We start from the raw sequence: 17406 nt of genomic DNA on the forward strand, positions 1-17406 counted from the left end.
CAGCAGGGTCTGTATTTTTTTTTTTTGGGTGGGGGGGGGAGATAAACAGTTGCTGGGGTGACAGCATCCTCCTGCAACATGGAAACCACAGTTTCCATGGAAACCTTTTTTGCCCCAATTATTTTACCACCGCCACAGCCTTTAATTTGCCTCTAATATTTGTATTTTAGATACCACCCCCCTGCCCCCCGCAGCAGGTGGGTGACCCCCGGGCAGCCCCCGGGCCAGGTCCCCAGCAGGGCCCTGGTCCCCACGGAGGGCGGCGGGTTTGGGAAGCAGTTGCCCCGGCAACAGAAACAGGGCGTTTCTGGCAGCGGTGGTCACCATGGGGACGGGGATGCTGACGAAGGCTTGTGAAGCTGAGAAGACAAATTGCCCTCATCATTATCTCTGGGCTTGTCAATCAAATATATTCCCTTATTTACCTCAGCGAGGAGAGAGCCCCGGGAGCACACGGAGAGGGAGGGAGCGAGAGGAGAGCTGCTTGCCCCAAATTCCGCACCAGGAGGGAGCATTTCCAGCCCCTCGGGATGGCCACCATCACCTGCAATCGCTTCACTGAGGAGTACCAGCTCTTTGAGGAACTGGGCAAGTAAGTTGGAGATGGGGCTGGGATGCTCAGAGCGGGGCTGTGCCCTGGCTGGGAGAGAGACTCAGCAGTGCTGGGAACTGCTGGAGATGAGGGAAAGGAGATGGGCATGGAGAGAATGCAGTGGGAATCGGAGAGGGCACGCGAGTGAGGATGGGGCTTCCAGCCCCAGACCTGCTTCTCTGTCCTTCCCTGAGTTCAGGAGCTGCTGATACATGTTTGGCTGGGGGCTTAGGACACCCCAGCGGTGTGGAGTTGCCTGGGAAGGGCTCAGCTGCCCCTCTTATGGAAAACCTGCTCCCAAAAAAGAAGGCTGCTAGCTCCCCTGGGAAGTTCTCCAGCCGGGAGGAGGGACAGGACAGCTGAGGAGGAAAGCCAAAGCAGTGGGCACCCCTCACGTTTCTTGAGGGAATTCATCTGTGTGGATTCACCGGGGCTTGACTAGACTTGCAGGAGACCCAGTCTGCCTGGGAACCCCCAGAGAATCCTGGTGGCTTTTGGAAAGATCCAGGATATTCCCCACCCCTGTCCCAGTGCAGGTGAGCCGTAGCCCTGTCTGATCCTGCTTTCCTGTGAGGGAGGGCTCAGCTCCTCCGGTCCAGGTGTCATTGGGTGTGCCTGGATCAGTGCATGTGTGTGTGTGTGTGTGTGTGTGCAAACAGAACTGCCTCTGCACAGCGAGGGGATCCTGGGGAGCACTGAGCACCCCGGGGTGGAGCAGGGGATGCCAGGCTCCCCGTGTGGAGGGATGCTCCGCGTCCCGCCCAGCGTGTGGCTACAAAACGGGTGCAGGAGTGAGCAGACATGTGCCTCTGTTTTGGTTTCTGTGCCTTTTTTTTGGAGCAGGTGTGTAAATCTGGGCCGTGTGGCTGCCATCCCTCTGGAGCAGCTGGCAGTGTGGTGGTGGGTTCAGGGTGCCTGTGCTCCAGAGGGGAAGCTTTGTCCATCCGTGGGCACCGGGATGCTCCAAGCCCGCAGCCCTGCATCGCCCGGGCACACAGCAGCCTGTGCCTAAGAGTGTGCCCACATGCACGGGGGCGAGTGAAATGGGGGCGAGGGAGAAGGGAGAGGGCAGAGATGGGGAAATGGAGAGGCTGAGACAGGAGGACTTTGTGCTGGCTGGGCTGAACGCTGCTCACATTCCCCAGCCAAACAGGGGTGGCACCGGGGTGCTGCTACAAAGGCAAATGGACCTCCCCTGTCCCGGGACACTCACACCCATCCCTGTGGCATCAGGGTGACAGAGAGGGGCTGGTGGGCAGCAGGGGGATTGGGTTGGAGACTGGGTCCCTGTGGCAGGGACAGCCCCAGCTGGCACTGCAGGCAGGGGGATGGGTGCCCGCTGGGGAGCTGGTGGCAAGGTGGGATGTGGGACCCGCTTTTTCCAGACTTTTCTCTGCTTTTCAGGGCTCTAGGGCTTTGTGGTGGTGGCAGGGGCTGGGCAGGTGAGGCAGTGACTGCTCCGTGACTGCGGTGAGGCTGTGGGGCTTTGGCTGGGCAGAGGTGGCTGTGGGGATGTGGAGGGGAGTTCACAGGCCAGGAGTGATGGGGGAGGACCAGGAGGGCTCCTGAAGGTATCTGGGCTGCTACGCTTTGCTGGGTGGGTGCTGACTGGAGGGCTGAGCACCCAGGCTCAGGGGCTGCCTGCATTGCCCAGCACTGTGGTGTAAAACCACCTGGACAGATGGATTTTAGCAGGAATAAAGGAGCAGAGCTGGTGCAGCAGCTCACCAGCCCGAGAGCACCGTCCCTGACCACCCCGGTTCTGGAGTTATGCAGGGGCAGCAGCTCCGGCTCGGTGAATCCCACAGCTTTCCCATCCACTCAAGAGGGCTGGCACAACAGCAGCACTGAGGTGTTCCCGAGCTAGGGGCTTCACCAGCTTAGCCAAGGTGATGTGGGGCTGGTTGGGGATTTTCCACTGGGATGGTTTCCAGCACATCCTGGCACATTCAAAAATCAGCGGTTTCCCATGGGGGAATTTCTGCTTCATGGGCTTAGAGAGGGAAATCAGGACGAAGTGCCGCACCTCTGCTCTGCTGCGGCAGCTGCTCGCACGGGGAAGTGTCGTTCCCCCTCCGGAGAGATGCTCCCGGTGCCAGTCGGGGTGGGTCTGTCCTGGCAGAGCTGGGCAGAGCGGATCCCCCCGCACCAGACCCTGGAAGGGAGCGGCGTCCTGCAAGGATTCAGAGCAGAGAGGGTCCATGTTGAGTTTGCTGTCCCCAGGGGACTGTGGGGAGGGCTGTCGTGGGGGACACGGTGTGTCCTCAGCCCGGCTGGCAGGACGGCAGGTCTGGGTCCCTGTTTCTCTGCCGTTCCCTCGGCTGTCACCCATCCCGACAGCCGGGCAGGTGAGGGTTCGGGATGCCGCACACCGAATGGTAGCAGCGCGGTGGGGCTTTGGGGGCAGGCGGAGATGGGGAGGGAGATCTACAGAGTCTGCCCAGCAAGGCACAAGCCCTTGGCACATCCCTGCACCTCCCAAGCATGGGAGGACATCTGTCCCGAGCGGGGGACACGGAGCCGGGGAAAACCCACTCCTGCGGCAGCCCCCGCAAAGCTGAGCAGGTGAAGGGCTGCTCCGATCCCCCACGCTTGCAGGAGGGAATCAGGCGGAGGGCGGGGGGCAGCGGGGGGGACAGGGAGAGGATCCTGCCCACGGCCCCCCGGAGTAGGACAAACATGAAGTGCAGCTCCATCGGCGCCTCCAAATCCGCCCCCGCAGCAGGTTCAGGGAGAGGCTGGAGACAATTACCGTGCCGAGCCGTAGGATCAGCCCCTCCGCTCCCGGAGCTGCAGGAGAGGGGGCTTATTAAAAAGGAAAAAAAAAAATAAAAAATATGGAGGAACAAAAAATCCCCAGCCCACACTCTTCTCTCTAGAAAGGAGATAAAATGCCTCGGAGGAGGAGGAGGTGTTGAAGAGAGGGAGGGCGGCAGCAGCACAGCCGGGCGCTGGCAGGGAAGGTGTGAAAAAGGGAGAAGCGGAGCATCCTGGTGGCAGAGCCACTGCTTGAGCTGGTGGGGAAGGCCGAGGGGACAAGGCATGGGGTCATGCCTGGCCTAGGGACCAGGGCACAGCGGCTGCAGGGCTGGGGCTCAGCACTGCCAGGGCTCAGGGCTGCAGGGACAGGGCTGTGGGTCCAACATCACCGTGCGCTGGCAGCCAGCCAGGTGACAAGGACACGGTCTGTGCCCGTGGTCCTGCAGGTGATGTACCCGTCCCCTGCTCAGACTGGGACATGCTGTCTCATCCAAGCCAGCCAGAGATGGGGGTCCTCAGCTGCCACCAGGGTTGGGGTGATCCCCATCCAAAGACCCAGAGCCCTGGGAGCAAAGGGACACACTGCTGCCCATGGCCAGAGAACAGGACATGATTCCTTTCCTCCACAGGGGTTTCTTGCAGCTCAGGGGAGCTGAGCTCCCTCCCTGGCACCCCCAGAGCTGCCTGCAGTGCTCCATGAGCCCCTGGTGTAGAAGGGGATTCTGCCTTTGCCATGAAGATGCTGTATTTAGATGGAGCAAAGGGTTTTTTTTTCCCCTAGGCTGGAAAAATCCTACATGGGACTGAGTAGAAAGGCAGCAGCCTGGCACAGGGAGCAGAGCCTGGCTGGGGGTCAAACATCCAGTGTGGAGGGCTCGTGGTCAGTGCAGACCCACTGAAGGACCCAACTGGAACAAGGATGGGGGTATGGCAAGCATGCTGTACCCCTGCATATCCTGCACCTGCATCCAGTGTTCCATGCTCCACCCACCCTCCAGGCACACAGGGTTTTACTTATGCTTTACAGACCACAAATAGACATTTGGATTCTGTTAGGAAGGTCTGGAGGAGCCAAAAGCCAGGAATGCAGCTGGGGAAGTGAAACAGCCGCTTCTCATGGCTCCCCTTTTTTTGCCGTTCAATTCAAATAAATAGATGAGCCAGTGGCTGTGGACACTGGGACCAGGAGTGACCATCAGTCCCCAGCTCCAGCGGATCTGGGACACCTACACCCTTCCAGCCTCATGCTGGGCTCTGCAGTGAAACCCCAAGCTGGGGCAGAGGGACATCCCTGCTTGCTGCACTTTCTGCTGCAGACTGTCCTGCCACTGCAGGAGCATCACACATGTCTTTAGGAAAAATAAAAGAGAGAAGATAAGTCACAGGGATCCACAGGAACACAGAAACCCTACACAGTGTGGGGCTCCCAGCAGGATGAAGAGAGCGAGACCACAGGACTGCCAATAGCTCTGGCCTGCCTACCTATGGCAAGCTGGATATGAAGCATTTCGCCCACCCTTTCCAGTTAATTCTTCCCCAGGATTCAGGGATATTAACAGCTCAGCTCTTTCAGCAGCCAGGCTTAAATGGCAGGACGGGGAAGCTGGGAAGCACCAGGATGTTTTCCCCCAACTCCTGCCTGGCACGTGCCGTGAGCGATGCTCTGCGCGGCAGCACTGGGCGCGTGGGCTGCCAGCTCTGCTGGGGCTCCATCCCCATCCCTCCACACCCGCTGCTCGCCTGCTCTCCTAAAAATCACATTCAAACCCAAATTGCCCGTCTCCACCCGCCCCCGCCGCTAAAATCAATTATCCACCGCTCTCGCCAGCCTGCGGCCTTTTATTCCTCGGCAGGGAGTTGGAGTGGGGTGAAGGGGAGTGGGGGAAGGTGGGGCAGGAGGTGGGATTGCTTTTGATAGTTGTTATTTTAGTGATTGGAGAGGTTTGGCAGGAAAGAGAAGCTAGCACAAAGGTTGTGCTCAGCAGGGCTGGAGCGTGCATGTGTGTGTGATTGCAGTGCTGCAGCTCCCAGCGCTGCGCCGGCACTGGCAGGGCCATGAGCTGGCAGGACTTGGGCTGCGGTGTACCAGGGCAGACAGGAGTCTTTGGAGTGTCCCAAGCACTCGTGTTCGCTCGTCTGCCAGACCCCAGGAGAGCTTTGCATGTTGGCTGTGTGTGTGCAAGGTGCAGGAGCATCCATCTCTGTCCAGCTGGGCTCCATCCTTGCAGCGTGCCCTGGGCTGTCCCTGCCTGGGTGACAGTTTTGCAGCGGGGGGATCTGGCACTCATCACAGCTTCTAAGTCCTGCTGTGACTGAAAGGTCTAGAACAGGCAGAGCCACACAGACTGAAGTGGCCGAGAGCTACGTGGCAGCTGCAGCCATCATGGTTTCCCTTGGGAACCAGCACCCCTGGTAAATCACTGCCCCTTCCAGCCTGGCAACAGGTAGGGAAAAGCCAGGAGGAAGAGGAGAAAAGGTGCACTGTGCCTGGGGTGTCCCAGAGGAGCACGGAGGGGAGAAACCCACATTCATCCCTCGGTCTGCATGTGCCTCCTCCCATCATTCCTCAAGGACAGTGGTGCAGGGAAGCCGCTGCGATCCCTCCGTGTTTTGCTCAAGTCCCTGCCCCAGTCAGCAGCTACCCTCATGTCCATCCTTGTCCCCATGCCTGTGGCTGCCCCTCACCCCACAGCCACAGGAGGGCTGAGCTGTGCCCCTTCCCACACCAAACCCTTCACCTCTGGCTTCTTCTGTTCCCAGGGGCGCTTTCTCCATTGTCCGGAGATGCGTGAAGGTGTTGGCAGGACAAGAGTATGCGGCCAAGATCATCAATACCAAGAAGCTCTCTGCTCGAGGTAAGCACTGAGGGTGTTTTGGGGAAGGCAAGAGGTGAGCAGGACTCATGTAGCAGGGAATTTGTCCCCTCTGCATGGTGCTGGCATGATGCCTTTGATGTGTAATGAGGTGGGGCCTCTTTGATTGCAATGGGGCCCCCCTCATCCCACCCTGTCCCACACTGAGCTCCTTGATGGATGGGGTGAATGTCCTGAGGAGGTGTCTTGGTGGCTGCTCTCCTCATCCCATCCGATCTCAGGGATGCACCCACAGCCTGGCTGTGCCAAGGCTCAGGGGAACTCCCAGACCCCAGTCTGCCTCAGGAGCCAGGGGACCCCATTTCTGTCCCTGAGACCCCCCCACCCTGCACACACATTGCAGCTAAATGATGGCTACAGCCTTGCAACAAGCCAGACCACTGCCAGCTTTGGGCACAGGGTAGCACAGTTATTTTGGGAGCACAACCTTCTGAGACAGCCCCCCCGACACTCCATCCCTGCTCTGGGGTCTGTAAGTTTTCTTACTCATATACACACATCAGTGAAAGGGGAACGTCCCTTCAGGTGGGGGTTTGACTTCATTTCTACCTGTAAATGGGTCCTCACCCCTCGCTGCCGCCTGCTCTGCTGGAGCACATGGGCTGTTTGCTGCTGGACGAGGCGCAGCGGGTCTGTCCCGGTGGGTCTGTGCCAGCTGCTCCTCAGAGCGAGGCTGGGATGAGCCAGCACAAAAGTCACGAACCAGCCCTTGCCCCAAGGCAGGGACCCCTCTGCCCCCAGGTACCTGGCAGAGGAGCTGTGATGAGGTGGATTGTAAGAATGAGGCAGCAGATGCCGTGTCCCCGCTCCGGCTCCTCCCTGGCTGTCGGGAGCGCAGGATGTGTGCTGGAAGGAAGCACCCTGCCAGGAGGGTTTAATTAACCTCCCTCGGTTTCTCTCCCAATTCCACTGCTGACCTCCAAAGGCAAAACTGAAACGCAGAAAAGAGTGACAAGCTCCTTTCTGACCTGGAATTAAACCAGTATGTCGCAGAATCCCTCCCACAGCGCTGCCAAAGCGGCACATCACCGGCACTGAGCCCCTCAGGTCCTCCAGCGCTGACCCCTGCCCCTCTTCAGGGATGAAGAGCATTTTTTTCCTTCAAAGCCAAAGGCTGGGCTCTGGGCAGGGTGTGCAGCGCTGGGCTCAGCCCTTGGTTCCTGCCTGTGTACCCCAGCTGGCAAACGCCTCCCAGTTTTCAGGGCTGCCTGGAGCAGCAGATTGAGCCGCCCTCCCTTTGCTCCCTCCTGCCTCCGCTCGCCTCCTCCGGCAGTTTGCCCCTCTCCATTCTCTCCTGGGGTTTGTGCTGTCCCTGCAGTGCCCAGCAGTCCCCCGGAGAGGCTTCACTGGGGTTATTTTCCATGCTCTGCCAGCTGGAATCACCAGAGACTTTGGCTAATGGTTTGGAACCCCCCATTTCTGCAGTGCTGGCAGGGAGGATGACAGGCATTTCCCCAGATACAAAGGGCAGAAAGGAGAGAAGTGGGGAGAAGGTGAGAGGAGCTGCAAAACATCCCCAGTCATGGTCTGTTTCTTTAGACATCCTCCTAGCTGCCAACACAGAGGGGCCAGGAGGAAAGAAAGTGGAGATTTTGGAGGAAAAATGGGTTTTGGGTGTGTGCAGGAGCTGTGTTTGTGGGGAAGGAGAGGCTGTAACCCACCTCCCCAGAGAAGTGCTTGCCCCACTGGTCACACTGTCCCTCCATCTCATCCCCATCATCCACCCCACAATGGACTTTAGTTGTGAGAACAGCCTGAACTCCAACCTCGCCTTGTCACCCTGTCCCACCCTGGGAAGGGAAACAAGGTGGGGAGCTGAATGAGGCCATAAAGGTTATCTCAGCCTTCAGCTCAGAGTCCAGCACAGGCTGCAGAACTCACCCCAAGCCCCAGGGTGCCTCTTGGACAGGACACTGAGCCCTGGGGAAGGCTGCAGCCCTGCAGAGAAGGGGCTGAGTCGCTCTCACGTCTCAGCGGTCGGAGACACCCAGGTTTGGTTTGATGCAGAGCGAGACTCTGGGGTGTGAACCTGCAAGGTAGCGATGATAGCACTGAGAGACAGCAGCCCTAATTATATCCTCTTGTCCTGGCTGCTGAGTTCCTGCACAAAATGCCTTCAGTCAGGCACCTCCATGCAGGGTGGCTGGGCCAGGTGTGAGCAAGGAGAGAAATGCAGAGGAAGAAACAAAATGATTTTCAGATTCATTCTGAGCTGTCCCAGGGCAGAGGATTTTTTTGGCACAGCTCAGCTTGCTTTGCCCAGAGCACTGTTGTCTCACATCCCCAAGCCTGCTGAAAGCTGGGGAGTGGGACCTGTGCTTCCAGTTTGGAGGCAGGCAGCGGTCCCAAGATAGGGCTCTGCGGTGTAGGAGAGCAAAGCCCTGGTGTGGAATGGCTGATGATGGAGAGGGGGAGTGAAGCCCATAGCCTCATTTCATCCTGACACCTCTCACTGGTTCACTCTGCCTTCAATTGCTCAAATTGTACCATGCGGGGCCAGAAATGTCCTGGCTGATTGCCTGTGGCTGGATGAATAGGAGAAAAAGGAACAGTGCTGCCAGCAAGGATAACCCAGACAAATCCAGGGTATCTGGGAGGTGATCGGGGATTGTTCAGCAAAGAGAAGGCAAAGGGGAGAGCGAGGGATCCTTCCAAACCCAGGATTGCCCATGGCATCAGTGCCTGAGGGGCTTGGCCAGGGACTGCATATGGACCAGGATATTCCCATTGGGTCCTGATGCTGAATTTCCCCCCAAATCTGTAACTCTTTAGCAAAAAAAAAGCTGCTCTGTCCCCCCAGGTTTCCTGTGCCAACACCTCCTCTGAGAGCCATTGATTCCCTTCCTCAGATCCTAATTTAGGGCCGTTGCCTCTTTCAGATCACCAGAAGCTGGAACGAGAAGCCCGGATCTGCCGTCTCCTGAAGCACCCCAACATTGGTAAGTGCACCCTGCACCCCAGTTGCTGGTGCTCCATACCTGGCCCTGCTGCCCTCTTGCCTCCCCATGTCCCAGCCAGGGCTAGGGGATCTCCATCCATAATCCAGTCCTGTCTGCAGCAGCACAGACTGTTTGTCCCAGAGGCTGGGAAGGGCTCAGTGTCGTCCTGCCCGGTTGATCTGCAGAGCCATCCCTCCTCTTCCTCACGGGAACACCTTCTTCAAACGGGGTCATGGGCAAAAAGGCCCCCACTGGGCACAGGGGGACTGAAGTAGGTCTGGACTAACCCACTTGACCGTAGCTCCCTCAGGGAGAAGCAGAGCCCCAGGAGGCTGCAAGAGGCTATTTTTACTGCTCTCCCCCCGCTGGGGTGCCGTATTCCTCTGCATGCTCCAAAAAGCGGCTGCAGCTCGGAGCAGCAGCAGCAGCAGCGCGGGGCGTGTAGGAGGAGCGATGGCGGGGGGAAGCGAAGACTTTCCCACCGACCGTCCATCTGAAAGTAGCCTCCTTCGGAAAAGCTGTTTCAGGAAAACTCCTGAGCCCCTGCAAAAGACAAAAATAGGCCAGAAGGAGAGAGAGAGAGAGAGAGAGAGAGAGAGAGAGAGAGGGGAGGGGAAAAAACTGCAGTAAAAAAAAAAAAAAACAACCTCCCAAACTCCATCCTGGAAGTGATGCTGATGCAGGCTCTTGATCCCTGTGTATGGTCTGGATGAAACCCCTGTTCCCTCTGCTGCACCCCAGGATGTACCAACCCCAATGAGATCCTGCAGATTTTGGGAAGCATTTGGTGGTTTCTGCAGCCCTCTCAACCCACAGTCGGGAGCTGGGAGGGTTCCCCTGTAGCTGAGCTCCTCCCTGGCCCCCTCACTGCTCCGGTGACCTGGATCCATCCTTCCCCAGGAGCTGCTGCAGCAGATCCAGGGAGCTAGATCCAGGGCCACTGGGACGAGCCATGTGGCCCCTGTCCCATAAATATTTCAGTTCCAAAAAAATCTGTCAGCTTCCATCTGTCTCGAGCACACGGCTACATGGCAGGTCTCCCCTTCATTGCCCGGGTGCCGGACCCTGCAGCATTCCCCAGCCTCTGCTCCAGCAGCACCAGGAGCTGTCCTGCAGGGGTCCCTCTGGGCTGCCTTTGCCTCCTCTTTGCACCAAAATACATGTGGGGATTGCTGAGACCTGAAGGAAACACAGTGCAAAGTGTGTGAATAGGGAAAAAATACTAAACCCGAAGGACCTCACCGCATGAGATGTGCAGGATGGCACCTGCAGGTTCCCAGGCTCCCAGCTTGGCCACAGCTCTTTCCCACCACTGTCTTCCACCCTTCCCTCTTCATCACCTTCCCATGGGGCTGGCAAGGTCTCTGAGGACTGAAACACCTCACCCATCCCTGTCCTTGTCCCCAATCCCTACACTACCCCTCGCAGTTTGTCTGTGACCCGGCAGGTTCAGAGATGCAAAGTCTGGAAGGGGTTAACAGCATGAGATGCTAACAAGCCCAATCTGCTGCTATTTATACCCAGGAGGCTCTTGTCTACCCCACACCCCACACCCTCTTTCCTTTCACCCCCCTCCACTGCTCCTGCTGCCTGGAAACTTGGGCTTGCAGCTTCCCTTCCGTGCAGCAAAGGCGGCTCCTTACCCACACAGGAGCTGGAGCGAGCGGTGCCGCTGCAGAGCAGCCTGGCGTGAGGAAGAGGAGGCACTGCTGCTAGATGAGGCAAAACAGGCCTGTCCAGCCCTTCCCAGGGAGAAGCACCCCAGCTGCTAAGGGGTTTGCTGTCCTCCTACTTGTCCCCTGCAGTGAGGTGGGGTCCTTCCATCTCCCATGAGAATGCCGTGCTGCAGTTCCTGGAGGAACCAGCCTGTGCTCTGCACCGTGCCTGCTGGAGCCTCACATGGAAAGTTGTGCATGGGCAGTCAAGGGCAGGCCCAGGTCCCCAGAACCCCACAGCACATGCACAGCACCGGGTGATATACTAGGGAGAGCTGTTTCCATTCAGGGAAGTCTCCCTTTATTGAGAAAACTTTGGCTGCACCCAGCCCTGGAGTTTGGACTCCAGGTACTTGTCCTTGATTCTCACTTCTGCAGCTGTGTCCTGCTCCTGCCTTGGCTCTCAGCTCTGAGCTGGAGTGGTTTGGCCAGCGTGGCTCTCTCTGACTATGGTCAGTAACAGATACTTGTAGGATCAGGCTATATTTAGAGCAGCTGCTCCCTCTTACACCTTCCTGGCTCCTGGCAGCCACAGGCTTTGGGACTTCCCCAAGCAGGGAACATATCCGGACCATATGCTTATGGTTATGCTGGCCCTATCCTCACCAAACTCACCTAATCCCCCTGAGAATCCTTTAGCTTCTGTGAGATCCCAGGCGTGATACCCCCAAATCCCTCCCAGGCGAGATGAAACGGGAGGAAATATGTTTCTTCCAACAGAGGAGGGCAGAAAAGCTGGGCTTGTACGTTGGAGGAAAAACAGAGCAGACACAGATGTTGGAGCACAGGGGATGTCTGCAGAGGCCAGCAGTGGGGAAAGATAGTTGGGAAATAAGATGAGCAAGTTGTGTCAGTAGTCAAGACCACAAGAGATGGAAAAGACCAGCTCATCAGACCTCATTTGCTCTGTGGCCTGGCCAGGTGAGGTGACACTGCTGGCAACATGCGCTTGGCAGCCACTGGATTTGCCCACGGAGCTTGGAGACAGGAAAAGGACCAGCAAAGTGGTGTTTGCTGGCCTGGCAGATAAGAGTGACACAGTGCAGCGTCTGCGCTCAGTGCTGGGGTGGTTATCTCCCCTGGCTGGCACTGAGTCTGGAGGATGTTTCTATATAGGGCTCAGCTGATTTTAGATGCAGCAAAAGGGGGCTAGGAGTAAAAACTCCCACAAAATCTCTCACCTGAATGTTTCTTTTTTCTTCCCTGATTCCCAACATTCTCAAATATGTTGAAAGTTGTATCAGGCTGAAACCAGGTGAGAGAGAGGAAACATTAATTATTTATAGCCTCAAGAGAATCAAACAAAATACGAGGTGGGGGACAGAGGATGCTGGACAAGTCTCTGTTTATCCACTCTACCTGTTTCTGTGCCTGTCCCCTTGCTGCACACCTGCCTGCTCAGTGTGAGCAGGGATCTGAGCCTGAGTAACCAGCATGCAGCTGCAGGGTGACAGGTTTGTACCCGCCTCTACCTGGCAAGGAGTGTGCCCAAGGGGAGAGGGTGCCAGGAGATGGGGAAATTCATCCCTTGGAGATTCCCAAGGAGAAAAGGAAGAAAAAGAAGGTCATGAGCAGAAAATAAAAAAGCCCCGTGGGTGCCAGAGCTGTCAGGTCAACTCCCTGCTGAGCTCTCCCTCTGCTTGGGCACGGCTCCTGATGGGACTGGGGACACCCATGCCTGCAGCCTGCCCAGTGCCCAAGATAGCCCAGCAGCTGCCTGGAACCCTGGCCAGGCATGGCCCAGGGGCAGTCCCCGATTTGGATGTGATCTTTGAGCCTTGCACAACTGCCCCAGGCTGGGGCCATGGCTGGGGTCCCCTGGTGAGCAGGGACTCCCACCCAGCCAGTGGCAATAGCAAGAGGAATAGCCCTGCTGCTCCCTTCTCCAGCTCCTACTTGTGCCCAAAGGGGAGCAAAGGCATTCCCAGGGAGTGGGGTGGGAGCCAGGTGCACCCCATAACCCTTCTGTCTCTGCTGCAGTGAGGCTCCACGACAGCATCTCTGAAGAGGGCCACCATTACCTGATATTTGACCTGTGAGTAATGGTTCACCACATCCCCTAACCCATGGGCAGCTCTGTGCTTCCCCCGGGGTGACATGACCTCCACCTCGCCCGAGCCCCTCCTGCAGGCTGGCTTTGAGCCAGACTCGGGTTCCCCGAGCCGGGCAGAGGGCAGGACCCTGTGCTGCACCCCTGCTTCTCCCCCCATGCATGGTGCAGTGACATTTTTGGGGGGCTTGCCAGGGCTGAGTGTGCTGTCAGTCAATCAGCTGCCCCTGTTCCCTCGCAGGGTCACCGGCGGAGAGCTGTTTGAGGACATTGTGGCCAGGGAGTACTACAGCGAAGCGGATGCCAGGTGAGCCAGGCTGTGGAGGGGACAGGAGGTGTCCCCTTCTCCCACAAGCTGCTCCCTCTCAGGGTCCTACACGATGGATTTCTGCAGCACCAGCTCATTCTGTGCTGGGAAGTGTTTTACAGCCACTCTGCAACACATACTCATAGACCAGAATTGTGGTGCAAAAAAAAAACCCAACCCCATCCAAAATGCTCTTTCTAACTCCCTCAACTCCTGTGCCAAGAAGTTCATGTGCTGCCATGGGACTGGTTTCCACTTTGAATCAGATGGCTCCCAGACATTGCCCACAGCATCCTCATTCCCCAGGAAATTGGGATAGCCAACATCTGACCTCACTGTAAATGAACAGGGTGTTGGGGGCTCCCTGGTCTGGGGGCACCAGGGCTCCCCAGGCTGGCAGGAGGAAACACAACACCAGGCTGGTGGCCAGCAAGGGCCACCATAGCACAGACACCCTGTGGATGTCACTCCTTCCCCCTGGAGCTGCATTCCAGCCGTCTGCAAGTGTTTCTCTGGCATTTGCCACTTGAAAGCACTGAGGTGGAGCAGTCAAGACAGGCTGTGCTAGAGCTCTGCTCCCTCCCACACTCCCACTGGCACTTTCCAGGTACCTTCTGCAGAGCCATCTCAGCCACCCCTTTGGTCCCTGCAGCTCATCCAGGGGACAGAATTAGTCTCAGTCTTTTGAGGGGACATGATCTGGCCTTCTCCAATCTCCAGGTATCACTGTGCCTCTTGGCTTTGCCCCCAGGCTAAGCATAGCCTGTATGGATATCCAAAGGGGTTGTAAACTCTATGCTACCTCTCTGCACGGAAATATTCTTTATTTCTAGGCAGAAAACAATCTCATTTAATGGGCTGCCTGCACTGAATCCACTTACAGCCCATCCACTTATTAGTGTCATACAAATAAAATAAAATACATGTAAATAAAGACCTTCTGCCTTGCACACAAGCTGTTTTGGAGCAGAAGTGATCAGCGCCTCTGTCTTTTTCCCTTCCTGTCTCACGCACACAGCAGAGCTGGAATGTAATGAACTAGATATAAAGCAAGCAGACACAGCAGAGCCACCTGCATTAGAGGAGAGCAGGGAAATGGGGCTGGAGCAAAGGTTGCATAGAGCACATCTGCTCTGCCTGGGTTTGGAGACCAAATCTTTGCTGGTGTTGTGGTTCTACTGTTTGTCTACAGCTCCCTGCCTCCAGTACTGCTCCTGTGGGGTCCCCACGGGCTCAGCTGTGTCCCCTAAGCTCCTGCTCACCATTACTTGGTGTCCAATAGCTCTGTTGGGCTCTTACTGGGTTAGAACTGCTCCCCACAGGTGTGTGGGTTTCGGTGGAGGGGGATGATGAGCTGTGCTGCAGGGCTGCTGATGGGAAGCGTGAGGGGGAGAGGGATGAAATGCAGCAGAATAGAAGTGTCTGACAAAACTCTGCCTCACCGGCCACTTGTGTGAGCTTTCTCCTCTCTCCCACAGCCACTGCATCCAGCAGATCCTGGAGGCCGTCCTGCACTGCCACCAGATGGGGGTGGTTCACCGGGATCTGAAGGTAGGAGCTGCAGGGGGAGTGCCTGTGGGAGGACAGGGGACCCCATCTGTGATGCAAAGCACTGTGGAACAATGCTCAGAGTCCTTCGGGGCTGCTGAAACAGCAGGGAGGACACGTGTAGGGCTGTGGGAAAGCCACGGAGCAAAGACCAGCTCGGGAGTGAAATGACACAAGGGAGATGGGGTAGGGAGGTCTTTGCAGTCCATGAACCCCTACGGATCCAGGGACACCAGAGCAGGACAAAGCAGTTAGGGAGCACACCCAGAGCTTGCTTTGTGCTGTGCTGGGAAGCTCCCCCTGCCAAAAGCAGAGCCCCTGAGGGGTTTTCACTCCTCTCCAACCCCATCTCCTTCTGCAGCCCGAGAATCTGCTGCTGGCATCCAAGCTGAAGGGTGCTGCTGTCAAGCTGGCTGACTTTGGCCTTGCCATCGAGGTGGAGGGGGACCAGCAAGCGTGGTTTGGTGAGTAGGACTGGCCAGAGGTGAGATCTCCTCCAGCCCTGCTTGGCATGTTAATTCAGGGGGGCTCCAGGACCCCGAGCCCAGATTGTGGGAGGGTCCCAGCAATACCAGCCCAGGCTGATGTGGAGCAAGCAGCTCCACAGGGACTCTGTGACTCACCGAGGTGTCCTGGTGAGATGGACAAGCCGGCAACAGGGGCAGACCAGTGGGAGGAAAGCCTCTTCCAAGCGCTGGAAGTGCACAGCAGGGCACACCAGCCCTAGGCACCATCTGGGCTTTGGCGGTGCAGAAAAGCAGAGTTTGCTCTGCCCTCGGGAGTCCCAGAGGTTTGTGGAAGGAGGGTGTCTGTCCCAGCGGGTCGGGATGGGGCAGCACTCGGCTCTCGCCGTGCCTGCCCGGGGGCAGTCCCTGCTGTGCGGGGACGGGGGCTGTCTGACGGCTGTCTGTCCGTCTGTCCCAGGTTTCGCCGGCACCCCGGGATACCTCTCCCCCGAGGTGCTCCGGAAGGACCCTTATGGCAAAGCCGTGGACCTGTGGGCTTGCGGTAAGTCAGAGCGGGGCTGGAATGCCGGGAGCAGGCTGGGCTGGGCGGGATGACGCTGGCCGCTCATCCAGCATGTCCCAAGGCGCAGTCGCCAGTCACATCTCAGGGAAGTCAGGGTGGAGGATTTACCAAGGAGGTGGAACATTACCCTGGGCAACACACTCTCTCCCAATTCAGTGGCATCCTTCTCTGAAGGATCACCCCCCTTGTTTCATACCCAAAGCCCAGTGAGGTGAGGTACTGCCTCTTTTCCCTGTGGTACTGCTGGAGCCAGGCAATACCTCCATACAGTTGCAGCCATAGGGAAGCCCTTTCCCATCCATGGTGAGGAGGAACCATCACCCACCCCTGCCAGGGCACCCACTTTGTGCTCTGCATGGTGGCTGCTAGAGCCTTGAACCTCCCCAGGTGCTGAACTGGACCCACCAACAAGCCTTGCTCTTTAAACAGTGAGCAAATCTTCATGTTTCCCTAATTTCTGTTTCTCTGCTTGAGTTTCACCAGTCTCCAGGCTTTGTGTGCTCCTTCCTCCAGCAATGAATTCTCTCCCACTGATCCCATCTCCTCTCCTGGGCAGGTGTCATCCTCTACATCCTGCTGGTTGGGTACCCACCCTTCTGGGATGAAGACCAACACCGTCTCTACCAGCAGATCAAGGCTGGGGCTTACGATGTGAGTGGGTTTGTCTTGCTGCCCCTTTTCACAGTCTCCTCTCTCTCCTGCTGTCCCTGCCTCAACAGCCTGCTGCTCTGGACAAGCAACCAGGACAGATTCAGACAGATGGGAATGAGTACTTTCCTCTGCCCTGGTCACAGAGTGTTGGCTTTGTTGCATGCCCAGGTGCACACACTGGAGTATTTCAGAGACACTTTGTGGGAGACACAGGTCTTGTCCTGAGCCTTCCAACTTTCTTCTTCCACTCATGCTATTCAGTTTTCTACCTGTCAGCTCTTTCCAGCAGCTACCATTTCTCCAACCTGTCCCAACTTGCAGGAGAAGTAACCCAAGTCCAGAGGGTCTCTCTGCCATCTCTCACCCTCGTTCCTTTGCTTTGGCAGTTCCCCTCCCCTGAATGGGACACGGTCACTCCTGAAGCAAAAGATCTCATCAACAAGATGTTGACCATAAACCCATCCAAGCGCATCACGGCAGCAGAGGCTCTGAAGCACCCCTGGATATCGGTGAGTTGGGACTGAAGGTAGAGAGATGTGGGGATTCACAAGTGGGGAACATCTCACTGGGGATCACTTGTTAACAAACATGCTGCCAGCTCTCTTCTCCATCCTGGGAAGATGGTTTCCTGGCATGGTTCCTCCCAGTGTTCTCACAGCAGCATTTCCCCTGGGGCTTTACAGCAGAAAAAAGCTTGTGAATGTGAAGAGCATGTTCCTGGGGGTCTTGGTGATGGGAGGGACACACGTGCTCCCTGCCCTGGTGGGGACAGGCTGATTTCTTAGTGTCACGCTGTGCTGGGGGGGGGTCTTTCTTCAGAGGCAATGGGAGTGGGCTCGTGTTTATCCATTCACCCACCCCAGCAGCATCCCTCCACCCTTCACTGCATCCCACTGTTTCAGCTGCTGATTCTTACTCTGAATCAGATCCTAAAGGCAGGAG

The 17406-nt window shown here is 57.2% G+C and overlaps 1 protein-coding gene across 2 annotated transcripts in view; it reads left to right on the forward strand.

The window, feature by feature from the left end:
• Positions 1 to 335: 335 nt before the first annotated feature.
• Positions 336 to 17406, forward strand: part of CAMK2A (calcium/calmodulin dependent protein kinase II alpha) — a 31164-nt gene continuing 14093 nt past the window's right edge. The window contains exons 1-10 of one of the 2 annotated variants that reach the window (XM_015641973.2): positions 336 to 592; positions 6113 to 6207; positions 9105 to 9164; positions 12860 to 12914; positions 13171 to 13236; positions 14715 to 14787; positions 15146 to 15248; positions 15709 to 15792; positions 16370 to 16464; positions 16851 to 16973. In XM_015641973.2, coding sequence (XP_015497459.1) covers positions 531 to 592; positions 6113 to 6207; positions 9105 to 9164; positions 12860 to 12914; positions 13171 to 13236; positions 14715 to 14787; positions 15146 to 15248; positions 15709 to 15792; positions 16370 to 16464; positions 16851 to 16973 — 816 coding nt within the window. In that variant the 5' untranslated portion in view covers positions 336 to 530. The remainder of the gene's footprint in view (positions 593 to 6112; positions 6208 to 9104; positions 9165 to 12859; positions 12915 to 13170; positions 13237 to 14714; positions 14788 to 15145; positions 15249 to 15708; positions 15793 to 16369; positions 16465 to 16850; positions 16974 to 17406) is intronic. The other variant, XM_015641974.2, reaches the window with a different exon arrangement.

This window comes from Parus major, chromosome 13 (genome assembly GCF_001522545.3).
Source record: "Parus major isolate Abel chromosome 13, Parus_major1.1, whole genome shotgun sequence".
NCBI lineage: Eukaryota > Metazoa > Chordata > Aves > Passeriformes > Paridae > Parus > Parus major.